The following is a 20,259-nucleotide window of genomic DNA, read 5'->3' on the forward strand; positions in this document are numbered from 1 at the left end:
TGTTGCATTGTTTCTCCACTCTAGCAATGGCAATAGAGCCTGTTTCTCTGCATTAATAGGGGCATCAAGCTTAACTTCTGAGTACTTAAATACTTCTGTTTTTTCATTCCTCCCTTGAGACTGTATACTACATAAATATCTGGGGCCTACAACAGAGTAGCTGCACACATAACCTTATTACACAGGTGAGGTTTGAGTTAGTGTGACTGAAGAAATTATTGTTTGATTTAGATGGGTCCAAGTGAAGCTGCATTTTAGAGACAAAGCCCTATAAAGAAAAACAAGGAGAAAGAAGTAACAGTTTGTGGTTTATTTGGTGTTGGAGCTGGTACTACAGTTGGACAGTCACTGTCTTGTATACAGAAACCTTAATGTTTTTTAAACATGCTCAGGAGACAAACTCACACCTAGGCTGACATAGTACACAAAAATAAGGTTCTCTAAAAAACAAACAACTGTATACACAAAAATTCTAAAGCACTGTTAGGAAAATACATTTGGACCTACCAACAGTGAAATATTTAAGCTATTCAGCCAGCAGAGAAGGTTGGTCAATTGGCTTGACAATCCTTTAACTGCAAGAAGATAGTCTTTGGTTTCACATTGTATCATAATTAGTTACTTATTGTTCTGAACCAACATTAAACAAGGTGAGGAAAAGGCAAAGGGTTTTCTAGGCAGTGCTGCTTTGAGTGCTGGATTTCAGTCACACCACTTCACTGTACAAGACTAAGTTATCTAGCTCTGGCTAAGAAAATGGGTGTCTGAACAGGGAAAACCCTAGAATAGTCTCTTAATGCTATCTTCAGGAAACTCATTTGTTCAGATTTGAGCTTTTTGTGTGTTCTAGTTGAGACACATACATTGAAAGATTTGACCTACTTGGAAAGAGCAATGTAAGACAAACCACTAAACCCATTAAACTGCAAAGAGTGAACTACTTGAGCAGATTTAAAATTGTAGTTCCTTCTGGATCCCCCAAAGTGTATCTGCACTCTTCCTTAATTTGTCCTCTTCTTCAGGTTTTAGGATCATCTTCACTACATCAGTAATGCCACTATTGCCCAGTACACAAGGAACACTTAGGAACACATCTTCTTTTATTCCATGCATGCCCTGAAAAGTAGGTAAGGGGATAGTTAGGCTAGAATTCGTGTATGTCTATGTATTTTATAAAATATCCTATTGGGAACACTCAACTAAATTTAGTTGAAGTTAAACTAGAAGTTATCACTGCTCTTCAGCATTCCCAAGGTTTTTAGTTTTCAGTAGGACAAAAGTTAGCAAAAAGGGGCTGCTTACCTTAACAATTGTAGAGATCGGGTGCACTCTCCTCAAATTCTTCATAATAGTTTCAGCTAGATCTGCCACAGAAAGGCCAATAGCCCATGATGTGTACCCCTTCAGTTTGATGACCTCATAGGCACTGCAGAGACAAAGTTACTCGTTAAAAAACAAGAAGTATCAACTGAAATATTTAAAGTTTGTAAGAAGGGCTTTTGGAGGTGCCTTCATCAATTTGGAGACATCAGAAGCTTGACTGATTTCCTGACAGGACTGAAATGAACTCAGCAGTGAAGAATTCTATTTCCGTTTTACACTACTCCCCACAGTTATACTGGAAAGTTGGAAGTTAAAGCACTTTCCTAATTTAAAGTTCACTAACCATGAAAAACTAACTCTGCCAAATCTACATTATTCCTTAAAATATTATTTCAAGTTCTACGATGTCTGCATCTTGACATTTGTTTTGGGCTATGGTATTATGAAACCAGATATAGATACTGCAGTTCAGAGGCACTACAGCTCTTACAGGGGAAGAAAAAAAAAAAAAAAATCAGTATTTACCTGTCCACCACCTGCTTGTGGACATCCTTCCAGTGTTCCTTGTCTGCATCAGTTCCCAAGTCTGGATGAAGAGCCTTCAGGGAGACGCCAGCAACATTCACTCCACTCCAGACAGGTACTGAGAGTTGCACATAGATTAATTATCTCACAAGAAAACTTAGTTTTGTCCTCCTCAAATTAACAGTTAACAGAAGATATAGTTGGATTATTCTGCAACACACGTCACTATGATTTAGATAGGACTTTAAATATAGTATGACCTATGAGACCAATCTAAATTGCAGGCCAAGAACCTAGGAGCATAGAAACATCTTTCTTAATGCATGATGTCACAACATTTGACTATACCTTTACTAAAGCAAAACACTGAGACAACGTGAACTAAAATGACAGTAACTCTGTATTTTGCAAAGGTTGCTCAAAATAAGAATTTACTCCAAATGAGTCCTCCTGAGTGTCAGGAAGCAGACAGTACTGCTCTGGTGCTGCTAGAGAAAGTACAGGTTAAGTAAGGAGAAAGTTGCTTTCTCCTGTCCTCTAGACTTCCCTCTGCACTTCAATTCCTATATATAGATCTTGAAGTAATCAAGAGATGCCAGTAAAGACAACTGAGTGACTACCAGTAGGTATAGTGCAGATTTTTGGGAGTCCCTTGCAGAGAACTTAACCCTCTTGCTGCTTCAGTTTGTTTTTTTGGAGAGTTATGGGAACAACTTAGCCTAGAAATATTTAGCCTCCTCAGGTTACATTAATGACCTTTTCCAAGCAGAGTAACTCAGGTCAAATATAGATCATCTAGGGTTTCTCTATGCAGCAGACTACTTAAAGCAGGACTTGCATTCTTTAGGTGCTTGCAGTGCAAAGGTTTTTGAGCAACGTTTTGGTATAGCTTTTGGAGATTTTTCTTGCAAACAAACTATCAGAAAAAGTTCTGTGTAACAGCCAGCTGGATTTCACCCTTACCACTGGAATCTCCATGCTCTCCAACAATCCATCCATGGCAGCTCAGAGGATGGATGCCCAGTCTTTCTCCCATGAGGTGGCGGAAACGGGCAGAGTCCAGATTGCAGCCACTACCAATAACGCGGTGTTTAGGAAAACCACTAATCTTCCAGGCCACATAGGTCAAAATATCCACTGTAAGTAGAACAGGGAGGATAACAAGTGCCACTTGTGAGCAGTTTGATAACTACAATAGTATCTTCCATTCATCTGTAAGGATTTTATCTGCACACTAGTTATGTGGAATAGAGAATAAAGTAATGCCCATCACCAGGCCCTGCAGTGGACTAACAAAATTACCATTTTAAAGGCAGAACTGAGAGGCTGTTTCTGCTACACATGCAATTATCAGTGCCCCTTCCCGTGTCCTATGCTAAAGATCACTTAAAAGGCAACTGAATACCCAAGTTGGAGGCAATTTGGTTTATTTCTCAGAGGACCAGCTTGCTGAGTGTGAAGAGGGAAGTTGACACTTCTTGCTATGTGGTTGTGCGGTGTGTTTTCTAAAAGCCTATGCTTGGTCATATTAGTACTCTAATGCCACCTTACTGAAGAAAACACTGTTCTCTAAGCCAAATCCTCTTGTAAGGCAACACAAGACAAACCTGGGTTTGAGACAATAAGCAGCTTGCAGTCAGGACTGTATTTAACAACATTGGGAATGATGAATTTGAAGATATTCACGTTGCGCTGGACCAAGTTAAGGCGGCTCTCTCCTTCTTGCTGACGGGCACCAGCAGTGACAATGACCAGCTTGGAGTGTGCAGTGACACTGTAATCTGCAAACAAAAGGCTGTGTCAAACATGACCTCTTTCTACACAGTTCAGAACAGGAGTTCTCAGTTCCCTTCAGTATTGATATCTAAAATCCTCAAGTTGGAGGGTGCTGAAATTCTCCTGGTAATTGTTACCCTAGACTTTGCTTCTTTAGAAAGTTAAGGGTTTTTTTAAGACTGTGGTTCATTGCCACAAGTGGCAACCTTAAGGGCATGTCAGAATTTTAACATCTAGAATTGGGCAATGGTATTACATACTTCTCAGGCACAGATGGGTATGGGGTAGCTGTCAGTATGGCATCCAGTGCCAGTGCTTTGTAGAAAAGGAAGAAGGCTCTGCCTTCATAACCTACTACCTGTGGCTACTGGAGCTGCACATTAACTAAGGTGTGAGATGACTAGCATTTGCCCTAGTCAGGTTGCCACTAAATGTAAAGCTGTCAGATATTTATAGCCAAGAAGCAATAACACATTCCAGGCTAACTGGCTGTGAAATAAAATTCTCAAAGGTGCAGGAGTACTTGAGAAATTCTTCTTTCTATACTAAGCAATGAACTCTGGAACAGAGGATTCCTAGTTGGACCGGCCTTAACAAGGTATATGAAACAATGTCAGCTGAGCAGAAGTGAAGTGAGCTTTCCTCATAACAATTAGGACGACAGGCTAAGTGCTAGACTTGGATGACCAGTTTGAGATCTGAAGTGGCTATCTCCATTTGGAAACAATAAGCACATTAGAGCCAACTACTTGCCTTTGCCAGAGACGATCTTTGGTGTTCTAAGGAAGAGGCTGCCATGCTGGAGATCTAGCATCTCTCCTCTGAGCTTGTCTTCCACAACATCAACAAGGGCAAGTTCATCAGCTAAGTCCTACAAGAGACCAAGATTAAATAGTAAGTTTATTGCCTCTTTGCTCAAAGTACCCAATTTGTGAAGTTACAAGTGTTTTAAAAGCAGTGATCTATTTAAGCAATTTTGCTTATCTGTATCACTTTACTTGTTCCCAAGCAGAGTACTTAAGTCTTCGGGATATCCACTTTATTGTGTTAGTTTTGTACTTTTCATCTCCACATTCTGTGTGGAATAGTTGTACAATTTAGCATAACAATGATAAAGAATAATTTAATAGCTGTTCGTAAACAACCTATTTTACAGTTAAGAAAAGCAAGCCTGATGTTAAACACAGCATTTTCAATATAATAATGCAATGCAGAGGACAAGTCATTCAGAGCGTCTAGGACCACTTTTTCCAGTCCACACTGCAAAGAACTATTCCACCACACTCTCTGCTTCAGACAAAGTGATGCCTCAGTTCTGAGAAGGGATTCTGGAAGTCATTCAAAGGTAAATGCAGCTCTCAAGTCAAAATGATACACAGAGCATGTTCTATCTGATACTGGGATAAACTTGGTTTACAAGAACTACAGCTATTTGTTCTCTTGCTTGAAGACTGCTGCTTCATTTCGGGCCCGAAGAAAAAAATGGACAACCAAAAGTTCATCTTGTGTGCTAGTTCAATTAGTCTAATAAGGGAGATTATTTTTTGTCCCTCTTTTAGGCCTCGAGTAGTCGCAACTGTGCTGCTTCATCCCAAGCATGACACTTACCTTCATCAGGATGCTGATAGCACAGGCCATACCAACTGCACCCACACCAACCACACTGATCTTATTGTGGGCATGACTCTGCTCCTGTTTGTGAACATTGTGGATGAGCTGATCCTTGACAGACATGGTGTACTGCTGCAAGGAAAGCAACAGATTATTTCTCCAGGCTCTGGAGCTTTTACTAACACCAGAATATTTGTATCAAGCAAGACTGACTTTATTCCAGGATGGTAAGAAAATGGATCTAAATCACATGCCTAAAACATGTGGCAGTACTGCCTGTATGCAGCAAAATGTTTAAAAAACTGAATTATTGATGACAATGCACTGTTTAAGCTTGCTATAGCTTTCCCTCAAATACAGCCTGAGAACCGTTGATTATATAGCTGGGTGGCACTCCAGCAGCATTAGTAGAATGTTCTAAATGACCATCCATATTAGATTTAGGTAAAGGACACCATTTTAGTACTTTTAAGCACAGCATGATCTGGCAATCTCCATTCTACTGCCCTGAAAAACTGGTACTCTGTGCCCTGAAGCCTTTCCAGAGCTGCAGTTGTACAACACTTAGGGAAGCCCTTCTTAAGCACAGTGTGTGATCCTCAAAGTCGACTTTATGGATTTGTTTTAAAGTGAAACTGCATAGTTTTGAATTAAGATGTCTAGAGTCTGGTGTTACCACCTCTCCTGCCCTCACTTTTTTTAGCTACCAGCTACATGGCAGCCTGTTTATATGGGTTCTGATCTGACCACAGGTGTACTGAAATGCCACGATGATGATGGAGTATGGTGCTTTCACCCCAGTGTCCCTGCAGAAGCCAACACCATGCTTTCCCAGGTGGTGCTGCACACTTCTGCCTTGCCTGAAGAGCCCGAGGCAGGGGCAGCCTTGCAGATGGATGCAAGTATAGACACAACATGATTTTAAAGTTAGTGCTAAACAGGCAGCAACTCGTTCAGAGCAGGAAAGGCCAGGCAGCGTTGGCAGAGCACACAAGGGCTGTGAGGTTGGGAGGGGAGGAGGGACAGGAAGCCAGCAGTGCCCGTATTTAGAAAAAGTTAACCAAGATATGTCAGTCTTCACTCGCAGTAGTCTCCTAAGTGTGGCCCAGTATAGTGCACGCTCTCTCCATGTGCCAAGTTCTCCCTTTGCACTATAAGCACTTCAGTGCGCGGGGCTGGTGGGGAGCACCCACTCCAGCTTTTCTCAGTTACACTTCGTACTCAAAATTTTTGTTTTCAGAGTGCTATTCCCCTGAAAGAAGCAGGTTAGGGGAAAGCCAGCAGCCGGGGTGGTATATTAAATGCTCTCTTTCCAAACGCAGCCCTGAGCCCATCCTCACAGCCCTTTGCGGGGCCACTCCCAGCACCCTTCCCACCAGGCAGCTCCCTGGGGCCACATTAATTCATACAGGCTAAAGTTGGCGGGGGGGGCACGCAGGAGTCTCAAGAAGGAGGGGGGGGGGGGGGTGAAGAAATCACGCTGATTGCACAAGGCGGCCGAGGAGGGCGTGGTGCCTCTCCACACCGCACCCAACGCGGCGGCGGGCTCAAGTCCAGGGCTGTGCCTGGCAGCTCCTCGACCCAAGCGGGGGGGACTCGGTCGAGAGGGCAGCGCCGAGCGGACGGTAGCTCGGCGCCGCCCGCTCGACCGAGTCCCCCCCGGGGCTGGTGGCCAGCGACGCCCACCCCCCCTCCTTCCCCCAACCCGCGAAGGCACCTACCGAGCGTCCTCAAGCAAGCACGGCGGCGACTGTAACGGCGGGGAGAGGAGGCGGCCTCCGCCTTAAGTAGGGGCCGGGCGGCTGACGTGAGGCGGGCGGGTCGCCACGGTGGAGGACGTGCCCGCCGACACGTCGGGGTGGAGAGGAGGGGGAAGCTGTACCGGGCCGGTGCGGGAGGAGGGAAAGGGGAGGGGGGGAGCGGACGGTAACCTTCCACCCGTTAACGGCCGTTCTGGAACGTTCGGCCCGTAACGGTCGGCACCGTGAGGGAAGCTGAGGCGGGCGAAGAGGAGCTCAGCGCCGACCCTGCAGCCCTTCTGGGGGCTGTTAAGCGGGCTCGTCTCAAGCCTGAGGCGGAGGAGGGTGGTGAAGAGGAGTCCTGGCAGGGAGAGTCGTGTCGTCGGGGAAAATTTCCCTCATTTTGTTATTAACCGGGATGGGTGAAGGGGTAAGGAAGATGCCCAGTGCATGCACAGCCGGCAAACGGTGCCGGCGCTGGAGAGTCGAGGGGAGTTCAAGCTGTTCCTGCCCTCGTTTGCAGGCCGCACCGTCGCCGCCCGGGCAGTGACACCCCCCCCCCCCCCCCCCCCCGCCGCGTCAGTCCCGGGGGAGCCGCGGCCAGTGCCGCCCGCTCGCAGCCAGCCCCGTGCTCCTCCTCATCACCGGCACAAGGCGTTCGGCTTTAGGGTCATAGTTCCAGATGGAGCCTCTTGTCTGGTGGCTAGAAACTCACTTCTGATTTCCATCTAAATCTATAGATATTTGGGTTTCTTTTGTTACAGACATCCTTCTCTGTCGTTTACTTCCCCTTTCCGTGTATTTACATACCCAATTCCCGCTCATCTGTTGTTTTGTTAGGTTACATAAGCTAAACCTTTTCAGTCTTGCGTGATGCAAGCTGTGCTCTGGTCATTGGGACGTCCTTTCTGCAGGACTCTCTCAGTTTGAATGCTTTTCTCTTGAGAGAGGCTGCCTTATGGAGCATTTTAGACAGTCATCTCAGCAATGCCTCAAACTGGAACACTGATGTTTTCTTGTCCTTACTGGAAATACCATGATGGGACTCACACTTGTCTTTTTCACAGTCACGCCACGCTGTCAGCTCCTTATCACCCTGTGGTTAGTTAGTAAAGCCAAGTCCTTCTCCTCTTTGCTTATTTCTTGTTAGGATACCAACAAAGAGCAAAATATATCTTTATTATTTCCTGGATGCCTGAAGTTTCAATTTTATACTACACTACAGGGTTGTCCCACAAAACTGGCTTTTAGTAAACCCATGCTACCTTTTATCACTTTATTCATTGAATTTCATGTTTGTAGTTAAACTTGCCTTCGCAAGTTTTCCAGAAGAACTGCACGGACATCAAAAGCACAGGCCCAAACCTCTTCCACCATGGCTCACTTTAAATACTTGCTGTTCTCTGGTCCTGTGGCAATGCCTCCAAGTCAGTAAATTTACTTGAAATCTTTGCACCTGGATTTGTGGTTTACTGTGCCTTGGGATTCTGGGACTGAGAATGTCTGGTTCCTCCAGTAGACTCTTGAGTTTTGCTTGCCAGCTGGCTGTGTTCATTTACTATCTTGTATCCATTTCTCCCTTCTACCCCTCTTCTTAGGCATCCTGTCTTCACCCCATGGATTAACATGTTCATCCTTAATGAAAATCAGGGAAGCATTAATTTAATCTTGTGTGAGTAGCTGGGTTACCTTTATTTTCCCATTCTTGTTTTACAGTGATCCTTTTTTTTTTTTTAATTATTTCTTGTAGCTATAGTACCTTTGTGACGTTCGTCTTGGTTTCCTTTTGGGATTCAGACTCTGGCTGATTTTTGGCAATATCTATCTGCAGCTTTTAGAATGTACTTGACTTCCTTTTTGAGGTGCTTATCTTGCTATGGCAGAAGGCCTTCCTTACTGATCAACCCCTTTGTCTTCCTCTACCCGTACCAGCCTTTCCATCTCTGTTTTGTCTGGGATGTCTTTTCTGTCCTCTAAAGTCACTTTATATAGTTTACCTCTTTAGTCACTAGAGTCAGCCAATGTACAAATGAGGAGGTTGTCATGGAGGTCCTGATCTCTCCACAACCTCATCCCACTCACAGTGCATGCAAGCATAAAACATGGCCTTCGGTCACGTTAGACCAGAGCAGATGGTGTGAAGATGGGTATATCTCATCACACCTAAGGCTTGTATTCATCTACCAAACTCTGCTTTACAGCTGAGGGAATTTTCTGCTGCTGTTCAAGGCACGTTAATGCCTTGTCACAGACCATCCCAGTGACAATTCCCTTCTGCTGTGGTGATCTGACAGGAACAGTAGCCCAAAGCCTCATCATTTCTTTGACAGTCCATTAGCAAAACAAAAGAAACAAAAAACACAGGTGAGAAACATCTGAAAATGCTTGAAACATAGAATAAGGAGATTTGCATGAAACAAGCCAGAAAAATACAAAATTTTGGTTCTTATTATAAAGACCAGCACTTCTACCTAAGGAGGTTAAATATAATGACCTATCTGTTGCAAAACTAGATGTGCTTTGTTCCTTGCTGCTGCTTGAGGAATGAGTGATGCTTGTGAGATGTGTCATGTCAGAGGAGACTGGTCGCTAAGGAAGGGAAAGTGCAGGTAGATGCTGAGTAGGCCTAATGCTGCATGAATGCAGAATAAAAGGAAACCATATAATGTAGTTCTGTCCTTCTGCATTATGCTGGGTTCACTGAGCATCTTGTTCTACCAAAAGTCTCAAGGATGGATTAGGAAGTTTAGTTCTGCATCCCAGGAATTTACAGTGGCTTTATATGAATGGGACTAAACATCTCATACAGAGTTTGGGTTCTAGACATCTGGCAAGACAGGACATGAACATTTGACAGGAATGAAGAAGACATATTTTCTCCCTATAAAAAATTTTACTTCTGAAGAGTTTAAATGTAAGATAAGAGGCTTCTAAGACAAGACTGGCTGGACAGGTTAATGAGCATTTTAAAAATATGTAACTAATGTAGACGAAGTGGTATTTTACTACTGTCGCGGTGAGACCAAGGCTCCTAAGAGAAGGATGTTGGTATTATAAGATTGTTCTTACCCTGTGGCTCAGACAAAATAAACTTGCTTGTTACTGAGAACAGAACCGAGACCAAATCTCTGTTGTTTGTAACATAAGACATCAGGTTGTCCTTAGCTGTCTGGTGCCTATTCAGATACCGGAGGTCCTACCTTTAGTAGAGTAGGCCAAAGCAAGCTAACTAGGATGTTTCAAAACCATCCTGGTCCCAACATGTCCTTGATGATGATAAGCAGATCAAGAAGCCTTGTTTTGTTAAAACGTAGCGTTAGCTTTTAATATGCCAGTGTTAATTCACCTGGGTTACAAAACTAAGAAGGCTGCGACTGCCAAATTTTTCCTTTTATGTGTCCTTTGTGATCGTAGTAGCAGCAGCAAATGCTCTGGAGGAAAGCAGTCATCTGGCGTGATTGACATTGATTTTCTGCCTCAGAGAGCTTCAATCGGAGAAGGCTCAGATCAACACAAACAGAACGGGGTGAGCAAATTAAGGGCATTTTTCTTGCACTCGGAAAATGGAGGCCAGGTCTGTTTTGATTTCTTTTAAGTGATTGACTTCAATTGTAAGGATGGGGCCAACTTTCCTCACTTGTATACATAAGGAGTTTTATTCTTCCTGTTCTTTTTCCGCTGCTGCCTTTCATCGCAGTAGCAGGAGGTGGTGCTGATAGAGTGATGGGAATGTTTGAAATGTGACAGGGTCTCTCTGGGGAAGCTTGGCCCTTCCTCAGCCTGCTTGCCCTCTTTGCCATACTAGATTTCACAGATTAAATATGAAAAATAAAGCAATAGAAGTTGCTGAATGTGGATTTATATTTTTATTCTAGGAATTACAGGTGGAGCCTTTCCACTGGCCTCAGGCGGCATTTGGTCAGGCTTTGGTCAATAACAGAAGGAAACAATGCCGCATTCTTATTAAACAACGTGTTTGTCTTTAAACTATGAGATACCGATTAAACCTTTATCACAAAAATAAAGTCCAGAGACAGTTATACAAGGTGAGTTCAATGTGTGCATCTCACTATTTTCAATAAAACACTTACAAAGTGTTAGTAAATTTCTCTCCATTTTGCTAATATGCAAGAAGTTTTACATGGTGATATTTAATTTCTACACTTGCCATTTGCTCAGGTCCTGGCTCATGACAGACTACGTCAAATCTGACAGTGCTGCTAGGGTGAATAATGACACCAAACCATGACCTGCACATATTTGCTGTATGAGCTACAGTTCAGCTAGGAGGTTAGCAGTAACCCAAAGCCACCGTTGATGCTGACCAGCCCTGGAAAGGTCAGTGGAATCTCTCTGCTCTACCTGAGATTTGAGGTCTAATTTGGCCCTAAAAATCATAAGTGTTATTCCCAGCATGATCAGTCCTGCTTTTGTTCTGACATCACCAAGGGCTTCGCTTTTGTATGATGTCAGTGTGTGAGGGAAAGACTTGGCACTAGACATAGCTACATCATGTTCCAGTCCTGTCTTTCCTTTTGATTTATTCTGGGGCCTGAACAACTTCCTCCAGCTTTAATGGCTTCATTTCTCCTTTGTAAAATGGGGAGGGTCTTTATCTACCAACGTGATAGTGGTACTGTAGGGATTAGTTAATTGTGAAACACTTCAGCTTTGTAAAGCAAAATGAAAATGATGGCGGTTCTTTACCTAAACCAGAGAGGCCTGGACCCCAAAATGCAGTAGCTTGGCACCAGAAGTTTGGTATACTCTGCTAATTTGTCAACGTCAGAAAAGCTCCCAGAGCCAGAATTCTTGCAATTTCAAAATACTTATCAGGATAAGATACAGGAAGTTGGTTCATACTCTATAAAAATCCGTATTTTGTGTTCTTCAAATTTGGACAGTATAGCCACATCAAACCATTTGAACTGATCTCCTAAGAAAACTGAAAGTTAAAAGATGAGTTTCACCTCGGCTTGCACTAAGAGGTGTCTCTGCACATAACTGATTAGCCATGGTCATACGCCTCCAGGTCCCTCTCTTTGGCTGCTTCCGTGCATGCATGTTATGGTAAGGACGCTGGTATTACAAAGATCCAGTGCTTTTGCTGCTTCACACCCTCTTTTTCTTTGCATTGTCATGGGGGGGGCGGGGCTAGCTGATGCAATTCTCATTTCTGGGTATCTATACATATGTTTCTACAACCCATTTTTAAATGTGCACCAGGGTAATATGTATGGAGACCTGTGTAAGTAACTGTCAATTTCTGAAGATCCCAGACTTCCACAATGCCCTTTTGTCAGGTGTATGTTTTTGATTGCAAACTGTTTTCTAGCTGACATGTTTCAATACGCAGAACTTCCAAGTTACACCAATTTTTCTTTTCCCCTTAAAAGATTGGTTATGTTTGCAAGTACAATGGCAATGGATTATGCATTCAGTATAAAGCTAGATAAAACTGTATTTCTTGCAATAGCTTCCTAAATCAACACTCTAGGTAGCTGGACTAAGTAGAATGCATGATTTTGTCTTGCTTCTCTAAGGAAGTTAATTTACTCATGGAAGCATGAGTCACTGTGCAGGATTTTCCAAGCCAAACCCATTCCCTTGATGCAACTCTGAATACTTACTCATTTACTTAGGAACTGCAGGAAATGGGATGCTCACATAAATCACATGGTCAGAGAGAGATGGAAAGGCACTCCCGTGGGCAGGGGCTGCTATTCAGTCTTTGCCTAACAAAGTCACAAAGATAATCTCAGCCATTTCAGCACCTGCCTCCTGTTCACTATCAAGGGGAGTGTAATCGTTAATGCATCCTTGCTGCTGCCTTCTAAACTGGCAGCAGCAGAACTATTACTGTTATCTAACTTGTTCTTGAGTGCCTGGCAGGTTGCGGTAAGTGGAGACTTTCTATAAATTACAGTAAGGAACTGGAGCGATATCAGAGGAGGGCTGCTGACTGCTGCCACTGCTACTTGCCAATTCAAGAGGGCAAGCAGCTTCAGCAGCAAAAGGTCAGAGGCACGTCCCTGCACTCCTTCTGGAGCAGAGACCCTCTTGCCCTTATTTTAATATTCATATTAATTCTGCAGCTGTCAGTTTTGATTTCCCGAGGATCCCTTCTCAGCACATCAAATGCCAACAAGCTGGTTAGCTCTGGATAAAGAGCTAGAGTCCTGCAAAGACAAGTTTTTACTGATTCAGGCCATTTGGGACACAGTACATTTAATGACACAGTATTGCCTCCCATACAGAGGGAGATACTTTTCTAGCATTTCACACCTTATGTATCTGATTGACCCTTTGTGTATTCAAAATGATAGCAGGTTATGTATTCTCTGCCAACCAAAAATCACTGTGGCCAAACTTTCGTTTCTGTGAATCAAAATTCCAAGTTACATTGCTGAAAACTCAGCATCCTATGGTTGAGAAGTTACTGGGCCATACAACCACTCACTGTAGAAAGCTGAGAGTACATCTCGACATTACAGACACACAGACTTGGTGGAAGAACTTCCTGCCCTGCCTGCTGTACAGAAACAGTGCACAAGAAAGATGTGAATTGATCCCTTTATCTCTTTCATCCATTTAGGAGATGGGAGCATCACAGTTGGGACTCTGCAAAAGGAAGCTCTCACTTTAGCAGTGTAAAGTTACAAAGTCAAGGAAGTCCTAGACATTGAAAATAGTTTGGTCTGTATTTTCATGAAGGACACACTTCAGCATGCAGGATACATCTCTTCAAAGCTTTCACTGAAGAGATCAGTGCTATAAAGCATAACTTTTACAGCTCCTGACATTTTCTGTAGCTCTTTGTGGGTCCTGGTGAATAAAACCCAGTTCTGTGCCTGGAGTGGAGTGGGAAGGCCAGAGATCAAGAGATAATCACATTCTGGTTTTGCAGTCTCTTTTCAGAGCCTGGATGTCACAAGAGCCTCATAGTCTATCCCACATGGTGGTGTTCTCAGATAATGCCCAGTGAATGCGGAAAATGTGTGTGCCTACAGATGACTGTGTAATAAATGATTATCCGTTCTTTGGAGAAGAAAGATGAAGTCTAACTTGCAGTTCAACAAACTTAGCAATAGAATGGAAGTAGGCAACCAGCTGCTTTCATTTCCGTCCCCACACTTGGGCCGCACCTGAGGCTCTTTAAAAGAGCTGCAGCTGGGCTGGCTCAGCCCTAGGATAGCAGTCCTGAGGGGTGACTTCAGCTTGTGTTACAGAGTTAAGCTCTTCTGTTCTCAGATGGGAAAAGTAACTTGACTGTTTCTTCACGAGGTACTCTTTTAGATCTTTGTTTTTGTGGTGGTGGTGGTTGTTGGCAGCTCTGTGGGTGAACACAGAGCCCTGGGGGGTGTGGGACAGCATATACAACTGTGAAAGGCAGGTACTGTGCTGAGAGGTTACCAGGCAGAGTTTTAAAATACCGTTTATGTCATATGTACTGCCAGCAGAACGTACTGCTGTAGTGGACGTGGAGCTATCCCCCAGGGAAAGCTGTTGCCTTATCTCTTCAAAAGTTCTGCTCCCTGGGCTTTTAAATTTTTTTCTGGTTAATTTTATTTTATAAGCAGAAGGTAGCCGAGGGAAAGACACACACCATTTCCTTAATGACCAAGCTCTCCTAGGTTGTACTGCTAGGGATTTACACCATCATCTAGATGTGCTGTAGCTGTATGTTAGTTGGCCACTGCGAGCATTCAGTGGCCTGCACTTTCCCCACACTTGCAGGTTTGTGCTGGTGACCTCACCCTACTCAGAGCAAAGCTGTATGTGAGCCTTGAGGTCACGTGTATGTTCAAAGTGTGGCTTGGCAGGAGGAGGGGGTTGATTTCTAATCCTTTTCAAGAAATATTTTTTTTTGTGGCCTTAATTTTCTTCCATTCCTTCTTTTTATTTTAATTGCCTGTGTTTCTTAGTTGAAATGTGATATGCTGCACCATGATTCAGTACCAAAGGTCTAAACTGTGGCAGTGATTCCAAAGGAAAGTAGTAGATAAAGAGAGATGCAGTCTGCATTGCTAACATGCAATAGTCTTTTTTGACTCAGCTTCATTATGCAGCCATAGTGAAATCATTAATATACTTCAAGCAGGTACCAAGCCGAACATCTCCGTCGGGAGCACAGCTTCACAGCATAGGTACTGTACAGACGCACAGCAGTTCTCCCCAGCAAAGAGCTCATCAACTAAAGAGGCAGAACAAAACAGGGAAGTGAAAATGGAAGCAGAGTAAGGCCGAATGATTGCCAAATATGATGCTTGTCTTGGTATGCTGTGTTTTTCAAGAGTATTACACAAATACTGACCCTTATCTCTGTCAATTAATTCAGTTTTCTTATTTACACTCAGATTTTAAATAGAAAATGAAAGGTTGCTGCTTGCCTACGGACTGCCAATGAATCATTTTCACAGTGCTGTGCTAAGTGTGGAGTTTCTGGTTTGTGGACCCTCTGTGCCTGTATTTGGATGAAATTGCACAAATGTTTAGCAAACATTTGCAGGGCATGGCCTTGTTGTTTTGCAAGCTATGGTAAGTCCTGTTTAAGGAGGTGGATATTACCAAAGGGAGCAAGCACCTGACTTTTAGCCCCTATGGGGGGAATCCTGATACTTGCAGAATCTGTTGATTCTCTAGCTTGGGACTTATAATAAGAGGAACAGCATCCTGTGTCTGGCGTGGTAAATGCAAGGTACGCCATTTCTCACTGGCTATCTCCAACCTTGTGTTGTTTTTCTCATAACTTTATCCAGATTCAGTTGTATCCCTAGACCCTATGCAGCTCTGGCCTTAAGAGGCAGTATCTCAGTGCAGGTACCCTTTTAAAAGATGCCAATATGATGATAATGTGAGGTGCTGGGAGATAGTGTCATGGATGCTCTATGTGTGTGCACAAGAGCTGGACTTCTGGAGGCTGGGTCTCCTGAACACTTCACCCTTCACAGAAAGGATATATTCTCCATATCCTTTTTGCTAGTTGTACATCATTTCTGCTTTATACATTCTATAGTCTATGTAGGATTCATTGTGTGTTTGTGGAAGATCTTTGATATTTAATGCTGTGATGTCATAAGTGAAAAGATATCAGCATGCTGTATCTTTTGCTCACTGTGTGACAGCGAACAATTTTTGGAGTGGCAACAGGGATATGCAGTCCCGTTAGTCTGCCTTAGCTCCTTGCCCCATGACAAACCTTTGCACGGGCTGCGGGGCACTGGGGCTCACCCATTGCTTCACTCTCAGCCTCTGGACTGGAATGTTTGCAGACAGGGCAGTGCCAGTTTGGTGGAAGAATGTCAGCATTAGAATTCATGAGACACAGGACAGACCAGAGCCCACGACTCTGACTGCCAGGATGTGATGTGGTGTATTTACATGTTCAGACAGAAGGAGCTAGGTCTGTTGCTTTCTTTATGGAGTACCATTCTGTCTGTGTGTTTGGCTGCTAACCCAGTGTTCCTTCATTTTTAATCTCATCAAACGTTTGTGCCCCCAGAGTGGCACAATAAGGAAAAGAAATCTGTTTCACTTTGAAACTTCTGGGGCTAAGTGGTATTTCTATCTCCAGGTTTGGTCTTGAGAAGTGAAGGCAGTTGAAGGCTGAGGGTACTCAAATTTTGGGAAGTTCTAGATTAAGGATATGTCCTTACTATTTTTCTTGTTTGTATATATTTAGATGTAATGTTGAACATACATTCCCTGGGTAATAATCTCAGTCTTGCATCCCCTTTAAAATATGCACCCTTGTAACAACAATATCCGGAGATTTGGAGTCAATATGATATTAGGTTATGGAGAGAATTAAAATAATAAAAAAATAATCTCTGTAACATTTAATATCTCTTAGGCAAAGGTTACTGAGGGCCAGTTAGTTCAGTGCATGACCTCCATAAGAGGTCTTAGGCGTATAAGAGCAGCCAAAAATAGCTCCTTGGAAGGTCAGGGGAAGCATCTTTTCTGCATGTGAATAGCTTTGCGTTTCTGACCTGAAACATCTATATGTCTTACGGTAAGCAAGCAAGAATGGATGGAAAGAAAGCAGAATATCAAAATGGACTTGGAGGGCAGCCAGAGCCTGTGTAGCATGTTCCTTATTCATATGAGCCTGTACAAATTTCTGCCAGCCTTGGAGATTTTTCCATCTATGGAATGGAGAAAGCCTGCATTAACTTCTAAACCATGCTTCAAAGACAGCCTAGCCAAATAAAGGCTGGATTCAAACTGTCAATTGATGAACAACAGCAAGAGGGACCCTTATGTTTTAAAATGGAGCCATAGGCTCACATCCAAGTGATTGTAAGCTTCTGACCGACCCAGAGTCTGAAAGAAATTTCAGCTTGTCAGACCAAATGTTCTCTTTCTTTTGATATCTGCATGCTGGGAGAGAGTTTACAAGAAGCTTTTATAGCGAATCCCAAAGTCAGAGTCACCGCAGAACACTTTAATTATTGAATAGACAAGAGCTAATGTGAGAGGGAAAGGCTCTGTGTTTCTCTGCATATTAATCTCCCTCCCCCACCCCTTCCTGCCCAAATCCCCTTCGTTAATCAGGTTATGTTTGCCCTATTTCTCTCGGGGAGCAAGCAGAATCCAGTGTTGCTAGAAATGGAGGAAAGGAAGGAGAAGGGCATGCTGAAAGCAAGAGTGGGTTGAGGATGCTCCAGAAATGAAAGCTTCACTTTGGCAGGGTTCCCGAGCTCACAGCAGGATGCCTTCAGGCTGTGGGATGTCTCTGTGACCCGTTACGCTTGCTGACATGCGTGATCTCGCATCCCAGGCCATGTGCCAAATGACAGTGAAGGGAGCTTGCCTGTCTCCGTTCAACCTGGAGGCATTGGTGGTCTCTGCGGCCAACAGCTCCCTCCCCAAACACCCACTCGACAGCCTGTTTCAGCTAAGAGGCCCGAGGAGGGAGTAACTGATGTCTCTGGGGGAACACACTCTGCCCAACATTTGCCTGAAATGCAGTGGTTAATTCTGTGGGGGGCAGTGCGCATGCCCATGCACATACACACACATACAGAGCTGTATGTGTTGCATGCTTTTGTGCAGTCATACAGCCTTTAATTCTTCCTGCACTCGTCCTCTTGGACATGTGGCCACAAGCCACAGAAAAATAGCACAGATGGACCCGCCAAAGTAAGGTGCAGCTAAGAGAAGCAGGGAGCCAGAACACAGAGAGCACTGCTGACCTGTGTGCTGGTGAATCTGAGTTTCTTTTAAGTCTGGTGATCCTGGAATTTAGATCTGAGTGTGCTGAAATTTGGGGGGTTCTTCATATGGGTACTTGCCTTGGAAATGCTCTTATCTCCAATTATAATGGGCAATACCAGACTGGGAGACTGAGGTCCAAAGCTCTGTTGTGACCAGTGTCTAAACCCAAAGCTTGCAGCTGAAACCATTCCTGAAATGTGAAAAATTGCTTGCTCTGAGGTCTGGGTCTGGGCAGCCTTAAGAGAATAGGGTAAGTCTTGATGGGAGGATTAAGTGCGGTGACTTGGGTGATTTTGGGAGTGTGGCAAATAATTCAGAAGGATGTAGATCTGCAGATCTGTATCTGCATTCTGTGTTTTGGGGTTGAGTTTATCCAAATGCTCAAAACCAAACTTTTCTAGACCAAATCATGAAGTTTCAGGGAGTTTATATGTAACCCTGCTTTTCTAATGCTCTGATCCTGGCTCAGGATCAATTGAATATCAGCCTATGCTTGCGCTTCAGTTTTGCCAAGAAGTGCCAGGCCACACGAGCATTGCCTAATTCAGTCTTGTGTGCTGGCTGCTTAGCTCGGATCATGGTGCATTGTTCCTTTGAGACACAGGTATTAGAAGAGGATTTTTAGCACCGCTCTTTGTTAACAGCATGGATCAGAAACATTTTTGTAGCTCAAAGCCAGGTGAATGCTAAGACATTCTTCAAAAAGCATAAGCATCAGCAAAGGCAGACCTGAGCTAGTAAATCCTGGAGCCATGACATGATTTTACATGTTCCCCAGCACAGAGCAGAACTAACTGGATGGCTAGACTCCTGTTCCCACAAGAATGAAGACGGGCAGGAAATGAACCACCAGAAACCGTTCCTCGGCAGGAGAGCACTGTGGAAAAAGCAAGGTGTAGCAAGCCCTGATATGTTGCAGAGCCAGGCCTTTCAGGTGCCTACAAGCCACATGGGTACCCCCAGATGCCTTGTTCCCACTGTGCAGTGATTGCCAGCAAGCATGTGTTGTGGTGCATGTCCAGAACTTGCTGATGCCCCAACATAGTGTGCTGCCATGGCCTGGTTGCTCATCACTGTAAGATGCTGGGCAGCACTGTATGTTACGGTGGCTTTGCTGTGCTTGGGCCTCCTCTGTGCAATCCTTCTTTGCAGCAGTGAAGAGCAGGAAGGCTGAGTTGCTCTGCAGAGTTGCTGTTTGGTTTAACTGCAGTAGGTGGGAGGGGATGGTCACAGCATCCCCCTGCCCTGCAGGAGCGATGATTGTGTCTGTGTGTGAGGAAGTGAGGGGAGAGAGCTGAGCTCTGTGATGAGTGGCTTTGGTTCAAATTTGTACTAGGTAGCAGTCTACCTTGCCAGCCTGTGTGTGGGAGTGCTGTCAGAGCAGACGGTTAGCAGCCCTGTTGCTGCAGGGTTAGCTGGCTCATGGGGAGCTGCCGGTTTTATGCAGGGAGGAGGGCATCCTGCCTTTTGGAGGAGGAGAATGGTGCGTGATGTGGCAGCCTGGAGGCTCACACAAACACAGAGGAGTCTACGTCTGACTTGAAGGCTGAGCAACAGCATGATCTCAAGAGCAGATCTTATAAATTGTTTGCAGGTTAACAGGAGGCTTTTTCTATGGCTCTCTGATACTGCCAGGTAAAAAGCTGTCAGTTGCACAAATATATACATAAATCTCCCCTACTCCCCAACCTTCCCCAAACCAGACTTAGGCTCCCAGATTTATGTGACTGGCTTAAAAATTCTGAATTTACCATCTGGTGTACTTTGAATTGTCTTTCTGTCTTCCAACACCTTACTTCCTGTTTAAGCTTCTTTTTTTATAAGCCAGGAATGTTTTTGTTGTTGTCGTTGTTTGTTTGTTAACAAAGTCCCAGGACTCCAGAAAGTGGACCTTTAAGGAAAGCTGCAGCGGTTGCTTAGATCTAGTAGCACTGAAAGGAAGCTGAGACACAAAAACCTTAGCTGAGAAGGAGAGCCAGGAGACAAAGCTGAAACAGTGGCTCCATTGTTTGACTTTTGCTGTAGCTGGTGGATATGGCTGCATGTCCCAGGGAGTTGCATATTA

General features: G+C 44.1%; 1 protein-coding gene and 1 long non-coding RNA gene across 5 annotated transcripts; one reads left to right on the forward strand and one right to left on the reverse strand.

The window, feature by feature from the left end:
- Positions 1 to 295: 295 nt before the first annotated feature.
- On the reverse strand, positions 296 to 14,674 carry LOC128152351 (L-lactate dehydrogenase A chain). 3 transcript variants are annotated; one of them, XM_052810529.1, is made up of 8 exons: positions 14,669 to 14,674; positions 5,233 to 5,362; positions 4,378 to 4,495; positions 3,456 to 3,629; positions 2,812 to 2,985; positions 1,849 to 1,966; positions 1,303 to 1,426; positions 296 to 1,116 (listed from the first exon to the last, which is right to left on the reverse strand). In XM_052810529.1, the coding sequence occupies exons 2-8, from the start codon at positions 5,356 to 5,358 to the stop codon at positions 952 to 954; spliced, it is 999 nt and encodes a 332-aa protein (XP_052666489.1). In that variant the 5' UTR covers positions 5,359 to 5,362; positions 14,669 to 14,674; the 3' UTR covers positions 296 to 951. The 3 variants fall into 3 exon arrangements, with proteins under 3 accessions (XP_052666489.1, XP_052666487.1, XP_052666488.1); XM_052810527.1 differs by lacking the exon at positions 14,669 to 14,674 and adding an exon at positions 6,957 to 7,090 and having other exon boundaries at positions 5,233 to 5,367; XM_052810528.1 differs by lacking the exon at positions 14,669 to 14,674 and adding an exon at positions 6,957 to 6,977 and having other exon boundaries at positions 5,233 to 5,364.
- LOC128152354 (uncharacterized) lies at positions 7,101 to 11,024 on the forward strand. Of its 2 annotated transcripts, none has more exons than XR_008238623.1 (3): positions 7,101 to 7,404; positions 10,389 to 10,500; positions 10,850 to 11,024. It is a non-coding gene; the product is annotated as an uncharacterized LOC128152354 (long non-coding RNA). The 2 variants fall into 2 exon arrangements; XR_008238624.1 differs by having other exon boundaries at positions 10,392 to 10,500.
- Positions 14,675 to 20,259: the final 5,585 nt, after the last annotated feature.

The sequence above is a fragment of the Harpia harpyja genome, chromosome 16 (assembly GCF_026419915.1).
Source record: "Harpia harpyja isolate bHarHar1 chromosome 16, bHarHar1 primary haplotype, whole genome shotgun sequence".
Classification (NCBI taxonomy): domain Eukaryota; kingdom Metazoa; phylum Chordata; class Aves; order Accipitriformes; family Accipitridae; genus Harpia; species Harpia harpyja.

What these genes read in the sequence shown, in the direction of transcription:
- LOC128152351 (XM_052810529.1), bottom strand. Translation starts at nt 5,358, where the DNA reads ATGTCTGTCAAGGATCAGCTCATCCACAATGTTCACAAACAGGAGCAG. An exon ending in CACAAGCAGGTGGTGGACAG is followed by an intron (nt 1,427 to 1,848) that starts GTAAATACTGAT and finishes TTGTCTCTGCAG; the next exon opens with TGCCTATGAGGTCATCAAAC. An exon ending in CGATCTCTACAATTGTTAAG is followed by an intron (nt 1,117 to 1,302) that starts GTAAGCAGCCCC and finishes CCTACTTTTCAG; the next exon opens with GGCATGCATGGAATAAAAGA.